At 34.4% G+C, this 21190-nt stretch overlaps 2 protein-coding genes across 2 annotated transcripts; one reads left to right on the top strand and one right to left on the bottom strand.

Moving 5' to 3' along the window:
• Positions 1 to 419: 419 nt before the first annotated feature.
• LOC110028471 lies at positions 420 to 6390 on the bottom strand. The gene is made up of 4 exons (XM_020730329.1): positions 6118 to 6390; positions 5835 to 5971; positions 1091 to 1195; positions 420 to 1006 (listed from the first exon to the last, which is right to left on the bottom strand). Exons 1-4 carry the CDS (start codon positions 6163 to 6165, stop codon positions 559 to 561), a joined length of 738 nt encoding a protein of 245 aa, XP_020585988.1. The 5' UTR covers positions 6166 to 6390; the 3' UTR covers positions 420 to 558.
• Positions 6391 to 11993: 5603 nt separating this feature from the next.
• On the top strand, positions 11994 to 14091 carry LOC110028312. Its single transcript, XM_020730103.1, has 2 exons — positions 11994 to 12376; positions 12446 to 14091. Exon 2 carries the CDS (start codon positions 12447 to 12449, stop codon positions 13638 to 13640), a length of 1194 nt encoding a protein of 397 aa, XP_020585762.1. The 5' UTR covers positions 11994 to 12376; position 12446; the 3' UTR covers positions 13641 to 14091.
• The last annotated feature ends 7099 nt before the right edge of the window (positions 14092 to 21190 follow it).

The following is a 21190-nucleotide window of genomic DNA, read 5'->3' as shown; positions in this document are numbered from 1 at the left end:
GACAGTAAAATAAAAACCTGTCAACAATAAATAAGCAATCCCATCACACAGATTATACACTGTAGTCACTTTCAATAAGGGCAATTTGCATGCGTAGACACAATTCTTATGTATTTATACATCCCACACCTCATATTTAGATACACAGCCCTTTCGTGCTTTAAATCTATGCATGAAAAAGGTGATAATTTTGATGTGATATTAAAGATTTATGTGCGGTATAAATATAAAAGTATAGGTGTGAGATATATAAATACATAAAGGTTGTGTGCTATGGATGTAAATGCCCCTTTCAGTAAGAACAGGATATCCAGAATCCCATTTAGATTATAATCCGTCTTCAAAATATCACACAATAAAATTTAAGTAACTGCCTAATGTAACATAAATAAATACAAAATGTTTAAGCTGATTCACAGGAACTGAAATATTACAACTAATTTCTTTCTTTTAACTATATAATAGTAAAAAGAAATTACATAATAGATTTATTCAACAAGGTTGATATACTGTACAGTGGGAGATTAGGCAGCCAAACAATCCCCTACATGTAAAGTATTACTTTAGCCCTAACCTCTGAAGATGTTGCTGGTGTTTGGTAGCAGCAGCCTTATCTTCAGCTTCTCTCCGCAGAGCTCTCTTAGCCCGTCGGCCAGGCGGCGGAGCTTTACTGGCAACTTCTTTCATCTTTGGCCGGCGAGACGGACCAGCTTCAAACTCCTCCGGTGCTTGCCGGTTCACCGGCCTCGCTTCCTTCCGTCCATCCCTCACAAAACCATTGTCTCCCCACCTCCTATTGCCAATTCGGATTCTGGATGAACCTCCGGTAAAATAAGCCTCATCTTCTCCATCATCTTCTTCATCTTCAATCTGTACATCATAGTAGTAAGAAGACAGGTCTTCTTCCTCTTCGCAATTATTTTCTTGAGCTTCTATGGCAAGAGGAATGAACCAGGTGGCTCTAAGAAGAAGGCAGACACTTTCTTCAAACATGTAATCATGGATACTGTATCCGGGAAGAAGATCAGAGGTTGATGATGAATAATCAATCAATCTGAAGCAAAAAAAAAGAAACAAGTGACAGCAGTACCAGCCATCAAGAGAACGATGGACGTTCAAGAAATCAAATGGAAGCTTGCATTGGGGACACGAATGATTCTCCTTGTAGGTTGCCCATCTTAGGATACATGTCAAACTGTTCAACGACAAGGATAAAAATAATAAGGAGCATTTACATACATAGTTGCATACCAGCACATTTCTAGCGTATTTACAAATCTAAAACTTAAACATTCATATTTACATGCATACCAATCAAATCTTTAACACCACGTCAAAAATAAACCCAAGCAGAACATTTTTAAAGGTGAACTACACCTTCTCATGCATAGGTTTATGACACGAAGGTGTTAAAAGTGTAAATATCAAACTTTAGGTGTTAGATATGTAAATATATAAGAATTGTGTGGTATGTATGCAAATTTCCCAAATAATAAAGTAATTCAATTAATAAAAACTAATATTTCTTCTACTTTATGATGATAAGAATTATCTAGTGCCGAAAATCAGAAGATGCGCCCAATATGTTCTAACGATGTACTTCACAAGAATAGAAAAGCGGTATATTAAATCACATCCAGTCTCACAAAACTGAGAATTAAGTATACAAAGTCTAAACTATTTTATATATATATATATCCATTTAAAATCTTCAAATTGCTGTTCTTCAAAAGGATTGTATCAACCATATTATAAGTCTAGCACTTAATGGCATCATACAAACCTAAAATAAGAGATTATAAGACAGGAATAAAAGATCAAATCTTGTAAATCCTCTTCATTCCTCCATAAGGTCAAACTAAATCCTGTTGCTAAACAAATGTAAATTATTTACTTCTTCATGCCACAACTTTAAGAGAATGTTTCAAGAAGGATCTTTTTTATAAAGGGGCATTTATATACAGACCACACAGTCCTTGTGTATTTACATATCTAACACCCAAACTTTAATATTTACATACATAGCACTCAAGTCTTTAATATCACATGAAAAACATCACTATCATCTACTTTTAAGAAGTTAAATGCACCTTTTCATGCATAGTTTTAGCACACCAAAGTATTATAAATGTAAATATGAAAGTTTAGGTTTTAGGTATGTAAATATATGTAAATATAAAAGAATTGTGTGGTATGTATGTACATTTCCCTCTCATAAACACTGCACGCTTGTCTATTTCTTGCGCATTAATATACTTACAATGCTTAGGGATATATCTGATCAGTCATAAACTTAGAGAAACTGAGAGATACCACATAGGAATAACAAATTTTTACAGAGCAACGCTCGTTCCCAAAATAAATAAACAATTAAAATGCAATTTTCTTGAGAATTGTGCAGACAAATTAGGGGGCACCATAAAACTAGTCAGAACTAAATCAATGTTTAGCAAAAGAAATAAAAAAATGCCACTTTAAGTGCAGATTATTGAAGGCGAATCATAAATCTTTTACATTCTTAATCATATCTCTTTTTCTCCTGTTTTTCTTGAATCATTTGTCTAATTACCAATTAATACCCACACTGTAGGAATGAAAGAGCTCTGACTTCCAACCACAATAGAACTCCAGTTCTCATTAGTTTTATTCCAACACAGTTGAGTGTATCTACATTGCAAAAGAAAAAAAAATACATGGTTTATTAATCAAACTATTTTTAGGATTTCCTTTTTTCGCCAACAAATCCATAATTCCACACAATCATATTGTATCCTATAGAAAAAAGTTAAATTATGGAATTCTTAAATTAATCTAAACGCTGATAACATATAGACAATGAGCCTTATACACTTAGAGGTCTGAATAATTGTTTGCTTATTTCTTTAAGACATTGTAAATATATGTGTGTATTTGTTTATATATTTGGAATATGTTTGCACAAGCTGACAATATATAGATGACACCTATTATCTTAGTGCTAGAAAGGAGATAAGTATAAATCAAAACCATGATGAAATTCATGTGTTCCGCCACCAAAAAAAATAATGCAATGTTCCAAAAACCATGATAGAGAATCACTGGATAAAAAGAGTGATAAAATGTTACAAGACAACGTCAAAATTAACTATGATAAATTGATAATGAGGTAATCAGCACAAACAAAAAGATGGATAAGTGTACCACCAATGTTGAGCATGAAGAGAAATGCATAAACTAGAGAGTTAGTGAAACCATAAGCAATAAGAAAGTTTTGTAACTTTAAATACTAGTTGTGAACGGTTTGGTTGAAGCCATATATGGCTTTATAAAATTCAAGTGTTCCACCACCAAAAAAATAATGCAATGTTACAAAAACCATGATAGAGAATCACTGGATAAAAAGGGTGAAAAAATGTTACAAGACAATGTCAAGATTAACTATGATAAATTGCTAATGATGTCATCAGCACAAACAAAAAGATAGATATGTGTACCACCAATGTTGAGTATGAAGAGAAATGCATAAAATAGAGATTTAATGAAACCATAAGCATTAAGAAAGTTTTGTAACTTTAAATACTAGTTGTGAGCTGCTTGGTTGAAGCCATATATGGCTTTATAAAGCTTACACACACTAGTAAAGTAGCCTGTGTTGATGAAACATAGGGATTAGCCAATTAGCCATGGAAGGCATTCTCACGGGGATGACCTTACAGAAAGCCATCACTGCCATTGAGTTGAAGAAAAGAGCGCTTTGATAGTTGATACGGCATCAACAAATTTTCTTCATCTGGCAAGGATCTCGAGAGGTGGCATGAATCTCGATAAAATTTTTTAGCAAGAAACGTTTAAAGTTTAATTAAAAATCATCCAAAACTTCAATTTAGGGAAACATACAGTCAACCTGACCGGCTCAACAAGATGAATGCAATGACAATCTAATTCAAATCAAGCCCATATCGAGCCCTTAAATTATTTTTGAAAGCTTCTAGCGCTCAATTGAAACGTCAAACATATTACAAATCTTATAATTTTATAGTCAAATCAAGCATCTTGATGAGAAATAATTCAGAAATCCCAAGAACACTCAATTTTGACACAGTTAAGGTATTCAAATGTCCATAAAACGTTTAATCAATGGAATCTCTATTGGTGGTCCAATGGAGCGATCCAGATTCTTTCTTTATTTTTCAGGAGACACTTCTACTTGGTAAATAGAGCCCTACAACATTCATTAAAGAGGGCCAAGTCCTTGAACAGTAATAAGCTCGGGACTTGGAGGAGGAGCTGTGGTATAGTGCTACACACCGAAGGTCCAACGAATGTCACCCAACTGTAGACCGTTGTTAACCATCGCTAGTCGATCGACGTCGACACCGTGGGGTACCCCCTGTTTGTTGCTCCGAAGTCCCTTGCAAAATCTCGGTGTACATTGCGGATTAACGAATCACCCTACGGATCGGTGCAAGGACGCACCCCGAGGTCAATATAGTGTTGTACCTCGAAGATGATGTAACAATGCACCCCGGATATGGTGCGACAACATGTTTCACATACAGTGCAACGACACACTCCACATACGGTGCAACGAAGCATCCCAAAATAGTGACATACCTCAAAGATAATGTAACAATGCACCCTGGATATGATGCGACAACATGTTTCACATACAGTGCAACGACACACTCCACATACGATGCAGTGATGCATCCCAAAATTAACGTAACAATGCACTCCAAGATACACCGACTTCCTTCGAACTTCTGAAGCTCTCTCATTGCAGCCCACCAGTACAGCCTACGTGACCAACTACAGCTTATGTAGTTCACAACTCATGCAACTCCCAACTTCAACTTCTGTGGCCTAAGAACGTTTTCACAGTCATGCAGCTCTCAACTCTAGTCTCTACGGATTCGAACATTATCACAGCTCACGCAACTCCCAACTATGACCTATGCAGCCTATAAGTGTTATAACTTCCAACTATGACCTATGTGACCAACTATGACCTACCCAACTCGCAACTCCCACAACTCCCTACTACAACCTTTGTGACCAACTGATGCTCTGAAAGCATCAACAGTCCACATGGTCAACTGCAACCATAACTTTTAACTATGACCTCTACAAATATATGGCGTTACAACTACAATCTACAACATTTACGACAGACTACTATCTCCATAGCAATCAACTACGACCTTCACGACCCATTACCACTATTATTACTTAAATACTATTGTACATCAACTTTGTAATTTCACCTTCACTAACTCAAATTATTATTTCAACTCAGCTAGGCCTCATGATTATTTATATTTTTCAGGGTTTTCCATATAAAAACTTCGAATGTCTCTGTCTGTCATACTAAGTACCTTAGGGTGTGCTGAATTTTCATGCAATGCTAAAAACACTAAATAACCACTCTATTGTCACGAATCTCCCGGCACACATCAATAATAATGCTAAGAATTATACAGTAGGGGGGTTAACAAACTAAATGTGTCATGATAATGACTACCTAATATTCAGTGACAACTTTTAACCGGTGACCAACATAAAGCTAGTCTAATTTAGAATTGATTTTAAGATAACAAAACCCAATTGTATAATGGTGCTCAAGCACAAAAAATTTGCTTAAATTCTCCCGCTTACACCGCTTCTAAGGCAATGTTAGGAAAAATTTGGCATTTGTCATCACTTCTTATACCAAAAAAGCATCATAAAAAACTAATTAACTTGCTCTTCCTACACTCGTGTACGCATCAAAACTTGCTGCAAACAGAAAACCCCAGAAAAAAAATAAATGAAGTAAAATGGCAGAAACCCTAAAATGAGAAGAAAAAAAAACAAACCAGTAAGCGTGCTCGCAACCTTTTACAAGAGCGGTCTCCTGGATCAATACCTTCTCCAAACAGATGGCGCAGACTACATCACCTTCAACCAAACCCCCCGAATTCGTCCACCTAAAATCTTCCCGCTCCCCCGCGACCTAATCAAACAAAGCGGCATAGGGCAAACACATCAGAAACAATCAGATCCGCACTAAAAAATTTCAAAACCCCCAAAAATTAAAATCTCTCAGCACGGAAACAAGAAGAACGTGCTTGAAACATAGATCGAAGGAAGAATAATTACCAGCTTCCCAAAATCGGCGCTTATATCACTTCCCACCTCAGCCTCCATGGTCTACGCTTAGATGGGACAGGACGGGATGATCGAAAGCTGCCGGGGGAGCGACGAACGGAAGGGGGACGGTGGGAGCGACGAACGGAAGCGGGGCGGGGGGAGATAAAGTGTACACCAGTACAAAGAGGACGACCGAGAGTGATGAGAGAGAAAGAAAAGAGAATACCGGAAAATGGTAGCTTCGATATTTCTACGCAAATTTTGTACGTAGTCTGGCCTTGGGCAAGCAAATATACTCGAACTTTATATAAATCGTGCCCTAAGTCGGTTCTGCGGCTTTTAAATGTGATGGGAATTTTATATAACAATAAATTTATATGTTACTAAGTAGGATCAGTTACATGAATTTCTTTTCTCAGTTATGTCCTATTTGAATTATCATCATCTTCTGATTATTATTATTTGATTATCATTATCTAATAATCATCTTCCTACTACTATCTCACGCAACATCTAATTGTTAAATTATGATTGCCATCGTCCAACCATCCAAATAACTTTCGAACTTCATCCAACAATCAACAATAACAACTATTATCAACAAACACTATCATTTAACTACTAACAAGCAACCACCATCATTTGACTATCATTACTTGAGTGTCCTCATTCAACTATCATCACCTGACAGCTGCATCAGACCATCATCTCTTAATTGTTGTTGTATGATCATCATTATCTAATCATCATCTTCTAATTAATACCTGGCGTGTCATCTAATTATTATATTTTCATCATGATCATCCAATCATCTCAATCCAAACATCATCATTAACCACTATTATGGCTCTCTACTATGTATGCCACAATCGCAAGAGACTAATAAGTGCTCTTATTTTGCATGCTCTTTTCATTAATTTATAGGGATGTGTAATCCTTAATTAGAGTTAGGACACAAACTCCCTTTATTGCCCTTAATTTCCTTACACTCAACATTCAATATATATTGTATAGTTGAAAAATGATGTTAAAAAAATGACGTTATGTCGCAAACTGATTTGCACAAGCAGAAGACCAAGCCCCCACCGACATTCCCCCCGCATGTGACACTCGGCTGGTATTCAGTCAGTGGACCATCTGTTTACTTTCTTCAACCAGCCTCATTCGGCAAGCCTTATTTGGCCAGCCGCCTCACTTCAATTGCCCATCAGTTGTTGGCCCACTCAAGCATCGGCAGGCAGGCCTCATTCAGCTCGCCAACTCACTTTATCTCAGTCAACCGACATCTGCACAACCGAACACCTACCATTTGAGAAGTATCATTACCGTCAAGCTTTAGACAGTTGGTCTCATTTAGCCGTGCAAAACAACAACCAATCATCTCTTTGACAAACTGATCCTTAGTCAGCCGGCTAGTTTCCTCAACCAACCGCTCATCTCAAGCATCGGACGACCCCCATCTGAACAGTTGTTAACTAAAAAAGATTTTATGTGCATGCCACCTAAACCTCTCTCCTTCAATACCAACACTCATGAGAAAATGTGTATGAAAGATAAAATATTCATCATCTTTAGGTATGATAATACACAAAAAGTATAAACAAATAGTTAGATAACACTATACAAAAAAGGTTGCCTTGTCATCATAAATCTCAAGGCGATCGGACGGCTCAAGATCAGCGGGCTTAAATACACATGTATTGCCCTCCTTGAAGTAAGTGTACTTTTATTTAATTCATCTATCTCCTCTTTCCATAAATACGAGAGGTTATAATATGTAAAAGGGAGGCTCTCAATCCTCATGTGGAATAAAAGAGGTCAAAGAACCTGAAAACATTCATTTCCCCCCGCCAGTGAAAAGTCTTCCTGTTCTCTCTCTCCCTCTCTTTCTCCTCACTCTTCTTCTCTCGATCCAGAGCTCTATTTCTTGGGCACATTTTACCGAACAAATTGGGATCCAACATATATACTAATTAATTTATTTTGTACTTAATAAATAATGGATTTTCCTTTGTTATTTTCTTTCTTTCTCTCCCTCAGGATTTTCCTAACTATTAAGAGCTCATCATTGGCCATTTCTTGGATTTTATTTTTATCCAATTTTTCCGACATTGGCTGACCCAATCTTCCGTTAAGGTCCCACCGGAGAAATACAAAAGCTGTAATCTTTGCGTCATTAACGCCGTCATATCGGCACTGGTCGTCCATCACCACCCATTCCTCAATCCTCATCATAAAAAAAACATTTGTAATTTGAAAATTAGGAAGAATTACATAATACCACTCAATTCCTATCTATTTACAAACTGAACACCTAAAATTTATTTTTCATATATATATATATACATGCCACCTTCTATATACATGAAGAAATATATTTCATTATTTTAAAATTAAAATGGCAATTTATTTACGTTATATCAATTTTTTTTTTTTGGTATAAATGTAAAAAAAGAAATTTTAAATGTTAGCAAAATCGGACTCAGAAAGGGTCCAGGGGGCAATGAGTCCCCTCAAATTCAGATTTTTACTTATATGAGAAATCAACTTGATCATTTCACATTTTAAAACTTCAATGTTGCCCCTTATGATAGACCACTTCGTCTTTCGTTGCCTTAACCCCCCCACCCACATTAGCCTGGTTCTGCCATATATAAAAACATAGGAATTAGGTGGTAAGTACATAAATGCTCTTTTAAAATATAAGATTAAGATTTGATGCTTTCTGAAACTGTTATAAAAATAGATTAAGAAAAAAAGTAGCATATGGATCAAATAAATAATGCACACATATATATAAAATATCTTAATTATCCTCATTAAATTAAATTAAATTAAATTAAATAAGTGATCAACATTGTAGCTCCAACAGTCCTCGCCGTCGTGGAGCTTATACCATCCACAAAACCTCAAATGCCAGATAGTGTGTGTAATTGAATCCGCAGGCAAAGGTTAAGAATATTCTTATTTGAAAAATAATGTTTTTTGTGCCCTCCCACAGTTTTAAAAAAAATGCTTTATTTATTTTAGTTAATAATCTTCCATTGCCTCTGTGTCGAAAGTCCAGACGTAGAGCTGTGTCCGAATAACGGACGTGATATAACGGGACAGAGCTGCGTCCGAACTCCGGACTTAAAATTTTCTCGGAGTTTCCGAATGTTTGCAGTACACACGTTAGGCTCCTCCAAGCATATAACTCACGTCATACTTTCTTATGTATTCCTTTTATGCTATTTCCCTTTCATTTTTTACAAATCATTTAGCACACATGTCACCTTTAATCTCACTATATGGTCACTTGAGGTCACAATAGTTTCATTTAAGCGGGCATGTTGTTAGAGTTATGTTCAATATCCAAGTATTAGGAGTAGAATACAACAAATGTGTCGGGAGCATAGTCTATGAAATGCTCCATTTTAGCCTTCGATGCATCTTCTCAAATATATGTATTTAGAAAGTGTTATGTTATTGAATGTGCAGCGGTTCTCTTTTATATTGATTTGTTGTTTATTAATTTTTATTACCTTAGATGTTGCTTATTTCTCACTCAGTTTCTTAGTTTGGCTATTTGAGTTGCTTCTTTTCTATTAATTTTTCTATAAGGATCAAATTGGCTTATATATGTGCAACCTAATAATATTAGGAGGGATCATGATCTAGAGTTGTCGGGAGATTCAAGGAAAAATAAAAGATGATGATCTAATGACATGAGCAAAAGAGGCAATCTAAGGGTTTCAATTCTTCCAGTGATCTTAGGGAGATCAAATAGGACAACAAGAACATGAAATGGAGATTGAGATCAAGAAGGAAGTTTGTAATAAGTTATGCTAAGCTTTTTTTTTTCTTTTAAATGGAGATTCTAGTTCAAATTAAGATCTTTAGGAACCATCGAAAGCAAGGGTTTGCTATAGGTTTCATTTCAAATTATGAAGAAATAGAATTCTCCATGCTTCCATTATATTGATTTTTCAATCAAAATGTTCTATGGATAATTAGGCATAGGACATTTTATCCTGATTTGAGTAAGATTATAATCTTATAATTTGAATTGTGGTTTAACAATAAATATTGCACTATTTACTTCTTGTGAATGAAAGTTCCTTAGCATCAAACCACTTAAATCATTTGTGTTTATATTGTCTTATATTTAATTATCATCTTTTTTTTTCTTAAATATGACTTATCTAATTATTGCGTTGTCTTGGATATAAAATTCAATTAGTGAAAGGAAAGATGGATACACTATTTTACTTTTATTATGAGGAATATCTTTGTTAAACCTTAAGCCTTAAGATATTATGTATAAAGAAATTCTTGAATCAATACTTCTTATTAAAGTTTTTTTTCTTTTCCTATGAATGAATTTGCAATTATTTGGTATTGAATCCAAAATTATTAGTGAGTTCACACAATCTAGATAAGAACAGTGAGAGAAGAGAGAGAGAGAGAGAGAGAGAGAGAGAGAGAGAGAGGAAAAGAAAGAGTTTTTGAGAGAAAAAGGCTATTTGGATTTGAATGTTCATGAAGATAATCAAAAGAGTATGTAGGTGGGTTTTTTGAGTCAAGTTGCTTATATTTTCTTTTCTTCACACATACGAACATGTCCTTAAACATTAGCATTGACTCCCTATTCATAAATTTAAGGGATACTCAACAAGGTGTATAATTGATTACAATTAAAGGATTTAAAACATACACAAAAAAAGTGATTCTATAATGTGCCATGTTACTTTTATGGGAGGTTGAGCTGGAGTAAGCAACCTAGCCGTTTAGCTATTAACCACGTCCAAGTTCAAGCACTGATAGATGTAGAAGCTTTTAGGATGTTATCGTCAAATTTTGAATTGATGAATATTACAGCAAAATTGATAAGAAGTCAAGTTATTTCGCCTAATACTTTGAATCTAAAACTTCAATAATACTGAATCAGATCCATTAATAAGTTGTTCTCACAAGATCATATGTTTCAACCAAGTTTTTAAATATTTGACTATTGATTTGGAATTAGAAATCCATTAGAACCAATTTACATCAACTATTTAACATTTTGTTTAAATTATAGGAATGAATTTTGGCAACTTAACTACTTTTCTTTTATTTAATTTATGTTTGTAGTTTATGATATAAGATTTTAAACTTGACAACTTAAAATACATTTGAAATTCTAGTTATTATTTCCTTGAAAATTTTCTAAATATATTTCAGACAGATCTTCTTCTCCTTATTTGACCAACATCTAATACCTAATAGCCCTCAGTACACCTACAACACACCATTCACCTTCACAATTTGCAGTATTCTATGCATTCTTTTAAGTCCTTGTTTCAACCCTTAAATCTTTTTTATTCCTAATATTATCTTATTTTATTGTTGCTTATTTAATTTGTGTGGATAGTTGGAAAATAATACTATGCTTATTGAATTGTTTGCATTTTTATAACTATATTATTATATTTAATATGATTATCACCTCATAATCTTTTAATGCTTATTCATTAACTCATTAATATACATCTAGCTAGTTTATACAAACAAAACATAATTCAAGCTAGAATTTAGATCATTCCGAAAAATTCAAGCATACATATGAATAGAACAACTCGAACCTGTGCCAAATTTGAATAATTTGTAGTATGATCAAGCCAAATTTGATACTCTTATTTACAAACATCTAAACCCTAAATTTTTAACAACATATAAAAAAACATTATTATTGCTGTCTTTTTAAAAATAAAATATATATTTTTTATGCATAAGTTTATAATACTTAGGGGGTTAGAATACAAATATTAAGTTTTGGGCAATAGATATGTTAAATATTTAAAAATATGTGATATATATTTAAATTTTTCTTTTTTTTTTCTAATTTTAAAAATGAGATCATGCTTTTGAAAACATTCACAGATACCTTGTGGATGCAACAACCACCACAGAGTCATATCGCCCCCACTTCAAAGACAGTGCGCGCGCGCGCGGGACCCTTTCTTCCTCTTTGGTGGATCTGACACGTCTCTCTCGCGCAAGCTTCAGTGCGGAGCACTACAGTCATCCGTCATCCAACCACCCTCGCCACCATCCCCCCATCCCTTCCCTTCCTAAAAGTGACAAATTTGCAGAAACGGACACCAAACATTTCATCAGCATGCGTGGCCGAAGAGCATCAGGAAGAAGAAAGAAGAAATTTTTCCCAGGATTCCTCTAGCCTTCGTCTCTCACCAACAAGTCTTCATCACCAGGTGGTCGGACTGAATCAGGAAGAAGAAAGAAGGTATCTTTTCGGCATAACTACTGTAAAAATTGCAGCTTTTTCTTTTAACACAACTCTTTCTTCTCTCAGAATGGAGCCCTTCAAGAGCGGGTTAGTGCCCCCTCGTTTCTGCTTAGAATCACAGAGCGACGGCCGCGGCGGAGTTTCCTCTGCCGGCGCGCTCGACATATACATCCACCATGCACGCAACATTCATAACATCTGCATCTACGCAAACCAAGATGTATATGCCAAGTTCTCCCTCACCTGCAATCCCGACGACGCCGTCTCCACCCGCATCATCGACGGCGGCGGTAAGAATCCGCAGTTTAACGAGCGACTCCAACTCCAACTCAAGCTCCCCAACCCCGCGGCCGCAGTTCTGAAGTGTGAGATATGGATGCTGAGCCGCGCGCGCAACTTTCTCGAAGATCAGCTCCTCGGCTTCGCTCTCGTCCCTCTCTCCGACGTCGCAGAATCCGGCGGCGGCCGTCTGACACGGGACTTCTCCCTTTCCTCCACCGACCTGTTCCACTCCCCAGCCGGCACCGTTCAGCTAACCCTCTCATTTGACGAAAAGTCGTGTTTAGAATCCAGCATCAGCAATTCATCTTCCATAAGCTCGGAGTTTGTCATTCTTGATCCGGCGAGAATCGAGTTTCCTGAAGTCAATGTGGATAAGGAGAATCTTCAGATGGTTTCTGAGTACTTTTCAGTCGGCGCCTCCCCTGTTCCTTTTGTTCATCTCGGTGGATCGTCGGAGTCCATAGAGGACTGCGAAATGACTGTGAATTCGAATGAGTCTCCAGATGAAAACAGCTTTCAAAATTCTGGTCTGTTCAGTACTTCAACCATTACAAGCATCAGTGATGACAGACAAGTTTTAAACACTGTGAGCTGCTCTGCTTCCAAAGGGCCTTCTCCTGATACTCCTACTTCCAAATCTGGTAAGGGAAGCACAAAGGGTTCAGCAAAGGAAGAGGAAGATGGCGTCGGCGGCGACGGCGAAGATGGAGAATTGGGTTCTGTTTTCAAGTATCCGCTTGGGAACATCAACATAGAGGCTCAGCAGAGTGCAATTAAGCAGCAAATAGTGGACATGTATATGAAGAGCATGCAGCAATTCACAGAGTCTTTAGCAAAGATGAAGCTTCCAATGGATCTAGATAACCCAAAGCCTGAGGAAGATGAAGATGTGATCCAGAGCCAGAAAGGGAACAAGAAATTGGATTCAAATAAGAAGGATGGATCCAGAGTTTTCTATGGTAGCAGAGCATTTTTCTGAGCGGCGAAGCTAATTTTCCTCATCAACAGTGATTAGTGAAAGTTGATATCTTTGATTTCATCTCAGAAGGAAAAAAGAAATGCGCGCAGGAATGTTCTGATAACTCTGATGTTTTTTGATAATTTATAATGTTTGTTTCTGAAATTCCATGGATGAAGGAGGCAGAACAATGGAGAAGAAAGCTTGCTGCTTTTAGAGTTCTTTGTTTGGGTAGGTTTTACTACTTATTTTATTGTATGATCTTTTGAGTGTAGATTGTCGTTTGGTAATCCATTACATCCATCCTCTTGCAGGTTTTTCAAGAAGGTTTATGTAATTTTTCAGTTTATACATAGATTCATGTGCGCGTGTGTGTACATTTATGTACATGTGCGTGTGTGCACTCACTTTCCTCCAACATAGTTGTTGAGGGTTTAATTTCTAGTTACACTTCAAATCACACATATTATCTTTTGGGCTCAATTTTTCGGATATACATATATATATATATATACATATATAATTTCTTATAAGTCATACATGCCATGTCATTCTTTGAAAAATTAATATGATATGATGTAAGCAAAATATGGCATGTATAAATGTCAATTATGCGCACTAGAACTATTATAGTATTTATTTTCACACACCTAAACACATGCACCACACATGCAAAATTGTCAATTATGTGCATTAAAACTGCTACATCATTGCATTATTTTCTTCTCATAGAGTTTTATGATTTGGTGAATCAAAGTTAAGTTTTTTTTTTTTTTTTTTTTTTCTGATTTCATTTATTTGTTTATATTCATTCTACATTTCAAATAGATGAAAGTGCAGGAAGAAACTTGGTGAAATAAACTATTTGCTCTGCATTTGGTGTTAAACATGGTGTACAATTCAAATTTACATTTGTCTTCATCATTAAACTTTAAACTTTCTTTGAGTTTTTTTAGCACATAAAAATAAATCTTTGCACAATACTAACAGCCTTTTTTCCTTCTTTATCCACTATTGCTTCCCTAGTTGAGAAGCCTATAAGATGGTCTTAAATTGATTTGAGATTGGGTTAAATGAGGGATAGTGGGGCTGAGTAATATGTTGACATAAAGGTTTATCTGAATAGTTCTGAACTATTCAGAAAGCAATTAAAAAAATGATTCTTTCAGACAATTTATGGACAAAAAAAAAAAGTAAAAAACATATTTTAAAATGTCATAGAGATCAAATATTCACTATTCCTTATACTCAATAGTACCCCATAGATCATATAATCTATGTGCTTTCAGAGAAATATATGACAATACAATCATCTACTGCAAATATGAGAATTGAACTTTGCAAGCATAAAAAAGAATTATTTTTTACATGAATGATACTCCTTTATCTTCTTTTATCTTATCCTCTCATTGCTTTATTGCTTCTTCTTGTGGTTGTTATACAAAATGATGATTACTTGAAAGATATTTATCTTATAACATTAATTACTAACTAACAATGAAGACTTTTATGGCCTCTATTGTAGACTTTTATGATAGCCTTCATTTAGGTATTTATGGTGACATGATTTAGGATTTTGAGATAGTATTTAGTTATGGATTTGTGGTAGTTGCCGATCTTAAAATTCAAGATTAAATTTTATTCAAAATAGTTAATGAAATTAGCTTTTGGACTTAATAGCTCCAAATCACTTGAAAGGATATAAAAGTACAAGAATCATATAAAGCCTATATGATGGCTAAATTTTATACTTAACAAGGCAACTCTAAAGCACACTTCTAAAACACATATATTACTTATTAAAGGGAACGTAATGATAGTGGAAGTGCAACCACCACTAAATCATTATAAGCCCAAAATGATGGTGATCTTGCTTTAATTTATATAATGTTATGACCTATAATTGAGAAAGGCAATACAATATATGATCAGCTTACTTAATTATTTAAATAATCTGTCTCAACATGTGCCCTACTTTATTGTAAGGCTAGATTTGATCTTTTTTATTTATTTATTATTTGTTTAGATTCCAAGAGTTATAATTGATGATTAAGATTAGTGCAATCTCTGGGCTTAGTAATTAGGTACTTTGTCTCCAATCACAATGAAGATATTGATTTATATAAGTCCTTAATGTTATAATCATATAGAAATATATGCATAAAAAATATAACATTTCACTTTTTAAAAAATAATATTAATGATATTCTTAATAAAATTTTAAGGATTTATATTTGTTATATAAATAAATAGTAAAATTTTGGTGTTAGGTATGTTGTTAAATAAGAATTATGTACTATGTAATAAAGTTTTCAATTACTTATAATAATGTAGTTTCTCTTAAAAAAATATGGATTTATACTAAGAAATGATAATAGAATATTCCGTTAAGCCTTAGCCAACTAAGCATTACTCATTTCAACATTCTTTGTTAAGAACTTGAAATGCATCGACTTTATTTGCATGATTAACAATAGTGAGAATAAAAATAATAAATAGTAATTTATCTTTAAAGTTATTTTTATCAGTGTATCATGATTATTCTTCGTGTTATATATTTTTTTATAACTAATTTGTTTCTTAAGCATATTCATTACCCATAAGCTGTTTGTCACCTGCATCATAGAGATTATCAGAAGCAGGTACGATGAGCCTTATTTGTTGTGGAAGTCGATAATTGTAGCCACTAGTGACATGTGGTTTAAGGAGTTTGAGGTAAAATAATGTAATTTGAATAAGATTTGCCTTCTTTTATTACTTTTTATACTAAGGCATATATTATTTTTTGACATTGCAGAGGTCCTTCACCTAGCTCCTAGAGCAACACCACTGGATCCATTGGATCTTCGAGATTCAGGGCGGCCTGTTTGGATTTGTGAGGAGCTCTGGGGTCGGTTGATATTAACTTGGGCCTCTCCTGATTATGAGAGGAGACAAATGAATCGAGCGAACCGGGTGAAGAAGGAGGCCAGTGCTTTATATTGGCGGATCAATTCCCCATAACGAGCACTTTTTTGTAGATATTTAAATATTAATTAAATTTTTGGAGTATTTTTTTTTAGCATAAATCATTTTTGTATGCTACAGGTTAAGGAGTTGAGCATGCTTTCTCTGTTTAAGAGCTGCATGTCCAAACTCATCAACACTCGGGGGCTATGCAGTGGGTCTTGAAATATTCCCGACGGGATGTTGTAAGTTAAAAACCTTAAATTAAAATTTTATTTTAACTCTAACTGTTGAAAGTGTCAATCAAACACAGGGTTTCATTATGCAGGATGAGCTCGAGCAGCTCCGGGAGAGGCACTTAGCCATTTAGTCTCAGATTGACGCCAATAGTAGTAGCAGTAAGTTTACGCTGCGCATTCGGGGGGTGTTATGGCCTCAGAGCGAAGAGCATAGCCTTTGAGGTTGAACTTTCCCGTGGTCCCGTTCTTAGTTCTCAGAGCGCCTCACAGCCATAACAAGAGACTTTTGCCAGGTAGGTGGCTAAAATGAACGAGCAGATGCTACAAGACCAACATAGAGTCGAGGACTCTATAAGCGAGTATAGTGGAGACCTTACAGATAGTCAGGCAAGCAGTTGATAACAACCGTGTAGGAGGAGGAGGATGGAGATGATGAGATTTTTGTTTTTTTTTTTTTGTCATCTTTTATTTGTAAGCATTATATAAAATATTTGTTATAGAATTTTTTGGATTAACTTTACTATTCTTATTTAGGACAACATGTGACAGTATTTTTCTTTTATTAATCACATTGGTTAGATGATATGATTATGTTTAATGTTATATGTGATGCGAAATGTGTTTTTGTGCAGGTTGTGAAAATGTAACTGATATTGTAATTTTTCTTTATTTGTTACAGGTTTGAGTTATATTTCCGTCCATTTTCGAAGTTAAAACGACAATAATATTTCGTCGTTCTACGATATTTTGCAAAGCAAATTATACAATATTCCGATGCTAATATTCATCGTCTAATATTTCATACGCAAATGCCGATGTATGTTACATATAATCAAATTCGACGCCAATACGATGTGGAAATCATAGTAAATAATTAATGTTAGAATATTTCAACATAAATTAGACGGAAATAAAATTACCAACCCCTAATTGAACATCGGAACAAATCAAGCAAAAAATCGGATGCAAATCTAACGATAACCTTTAAATACCACCAATTTTGCGTCCTGCATGACATAGCTGACACAAGCATTCTGAATTCATTGCATCTATCTCATGCCTAAAGTTGATTTATATAAATATGCGACTCAAACACACTTCACATCACATCACTTCACATCAAAACCTCGCACCAAAAAGACTCAAAATACAAGTAAGATTTACATGTATAGCATCTAACTTCCAAGTTCTGTCATTTTAATTTTATAGAAGTGATACAGATTTTCATGTATAAATAAGGTGGTATGTATGTATAGATACCACCTTATTTATACATGAAAATCTATATTTCACTTGTATAAAATTAAAATGACAGTACTTTTAATGTACGCGACAAGATTTACATTTACACCCAAATTAATTTACTTATGTCACACCTAAATGAAAATTGGGTCCTCATCTCCTCTCAACTACTCCCCTCCATTCCTCCACACAAACTCAGAAGGGCGGCAAGGACACTTGAAGGAAAGGAAATTACAAGGGTTGAGTGTATGTACGGTATTAGAGATCTAAATACATATCTAATACAGTACGTACATAGTATTTACTTGGCATGTATGTACGGTTTAGCTACCGCCGCCATGTCTGGAATTCTCGCTCCACAAGCCGTCGCAGCCGAAGAAATTCATCGACGGAGCACGGCAGCCAGAGGGCCATTAATCTCGTAGCCGTAGGCGTCGTGCGCCGCCTCGAGGAGATGTTGAAAGAGTGGGTGATGAAGATAGGTTATGGGAATCGGGAACCTCTGGCATCCATCGCCGCTATTTTCATCGTCGCCGTCGACGCCGATGATCACCACCAGCCACCCTTTCTTCAGCTTGCTGGCCTTCTTGGCTTGGAACATCGCCGTTATTTTTCTGTTTCGAAGCTCTCTGCTGAGATTGGTGTGGGAGGAGGAGGAGGGGTTTATAAAGGGGATAAAGGTGGATCAGTGGGGACGACGGCATGTTTGTGAGCGTGCGTTGGGGGATTGGGCGGCGGGATACGCATAAGATGGATTATGAATACCTTTAATTTTTGGGAATGAAAAATATTATGCTTATAATCTAAAATTGAATCATTGACATATTTTGTTCAGTATTATTAAATTGTAATGTTCTAAAATATATGATTTGAATGTAAGGATTCATAGTATGACATAAAAATAAGGTTATACTGAAGAAAAATTCATGCACAAATACATTGTACTGAACAAAAACATACGAATAATATATAAATCTATTGTCAAAAGGATAAAAATGATTCTAAAATTAAAAAAAAAATTCGAAAAAAAAAGTTCATAGCATAGCATTAAACACGATTATACTAAGAAAATCTTAGATACAACAGTATTGTATGGAACAAAATATGTAAATAATTCTTAAATCCACTATGATGATGACAAAACTGATTTTAAAATACATGATTTGAATGCAAGGGTTTATAGTATGATATAAAACACGATTATATCTGAGAATTTTGTCCTCATTATTGCGGATTTAGAGATAATACATGTGTTTTTTTAGTACAACACGATTATACTTGAGTTTTTTCTTCAGTATAACACGGTTTGTAGCATGTCACATTTTCTACTTTCTTGTTTGTATCTTTTTATTTATTTTTTTTGTCTTAATTAGTAGAGGCTTTTATTCTCTTAAGAGGATATTTTTCAGTAAGATAATAATTGAATTAGTAAGATTGTGCACTTGTTTTTTATTAAATTAAAGTAGGCGGTATTTGTAGGCCTGTCATAAAGCTTAGTTGTTTGGCAACAACGCGTGTTTGGCTGGTTTGATAAATTATATTTATTTTATACGTTAAGTAAATGAGCTGAACATAATTACTTTTTTCGATCGATATATAAATATATCAAACTCGAAGAAAGATTTATTCTTTTGTCATAAAATAGCAGTTTATTTAGGACCACTTTTGATTTTTTTTTTTTTTTTATAATTTAATTTAAATTAAAAACATCTTTGTTTTTGATGTTCTGAATATTTAAAAAAACTGATTTTTTCTTTTTTTAATTATAACAACCAAATATATTTCTAAAAACCCAAAAAGGAAAGGTGATGCCGAACGGGCCTCGAAGTCTAAGGGATTATTTGAAATTACTTTTATTATTTTATTTTCTATTTTTTGTTTTTATTTTATTTCTTCTATATTTTGATTTGAAAGAAAATATGCGTGATATATTTGATATTATTTTTAAAAATACTCAAAATACCTACAAGTTATTTTGAATATTTTTAAAAGCATATATTTTTCTTTTAAAAAAAATAAAAATATATTAAAAATACATTAAATAGATATTAAAAAAAACAAAGAAAAAAACAAAAAAACAAAATTAATATCAAAACAAATACCAAAATTTAGAGTTTAGTGGTACAGCTATGACAAACTATTTTTTAATATTTGTAATTTTTTGCCAAATATTTTTTTACTTTATACCTGATTCATCATCTATTGTGAGCAATGTCAAAATTAGAGCAGAATAATGGTGAATTCTGACGTGCTATGGGGGCAATATTAATAATGCAAACCAATTTATCTGGGAATATGCCTAAAAATGATTCAGCTTTGTTTAGAATATCATCCTCTCAAAGGATATATCACATTTTTCAGGATCGTACAATTTGACATGAATATATGCCCTCATGACTAAAGAAGATTCAAGCCCAATCATCAACATGATGTCAAATGAATACTCAGCTTTTATGAGGCTTCCTACCACAGTATGGAAGGAAAGGAAGGACTAAATGCTAGAAAAATATAACGGGACGTTGACCGCATGTCCGGACAATGGTCCGAATGAGGTCATGTTGCCGTGAATCACACGACAGTCATCCATACCGTTGTTCGGACGTGCAGATGCCATACGTAATATTTTCTCCAAATATTTAATTTTTTTAAATATTGGGAAAAACAAATATATCAAAGGATAACATTATTAAATTGTCTAGATTAAATAAGAAAAAAATTATTAAATTTTATAATTCATATAAAAAAAATCTCAAATTCTAGGGTGTGGGGTAACATGATTTCGCCCTTGCAGTGGGATGAGGCAAAAAAATTTGCAATGGAGCATTTAAGATACCTTGATTGAAGCTACCCTTGCTCTAGGTGGTTCATTGATGGTTATGAGAGATAGGCAACCACATTTCAACACCATGTAGGGCATCTAACATGGTCGAAAATTTAAATCAGAATACATTATATAGTTATTATATTTTTGCTCCAAAAGCAAAGACTCAAAAATATTTATAATGTCATAAAGTTTTAGTATTCTATCAATAATTATCTAAATTTTTTCTAAAAATCATTGGAATTCAGCATTCAAACTCACCTTAACATCTTCAAATTCTTGCCATGACTTTTCCATTTGATTAGCAATCATGTAGGAATGCA

The sequence above is a fragment of the Phalaenopsis equestris genome, unplaced genomic scaffold (assembly GCF_001263595.1).
Source record: "Phalaenopsis equestris unplaced genomic scaffold, ASM126359v1 Scaffold000511, whole genome shotgun sequence".
Classification (NCBI taxonomy): domain Eukaryota; kingdom Viridiplantae; phylum Streptophyta; class Magnoliopsida; order Asparagales; family Orchidaceae; genus Phalaenopsis; species Phalaenopsis equestris.
This window is presented reverse-complemented; position numbering and strand designations above follow the sequence as displayed.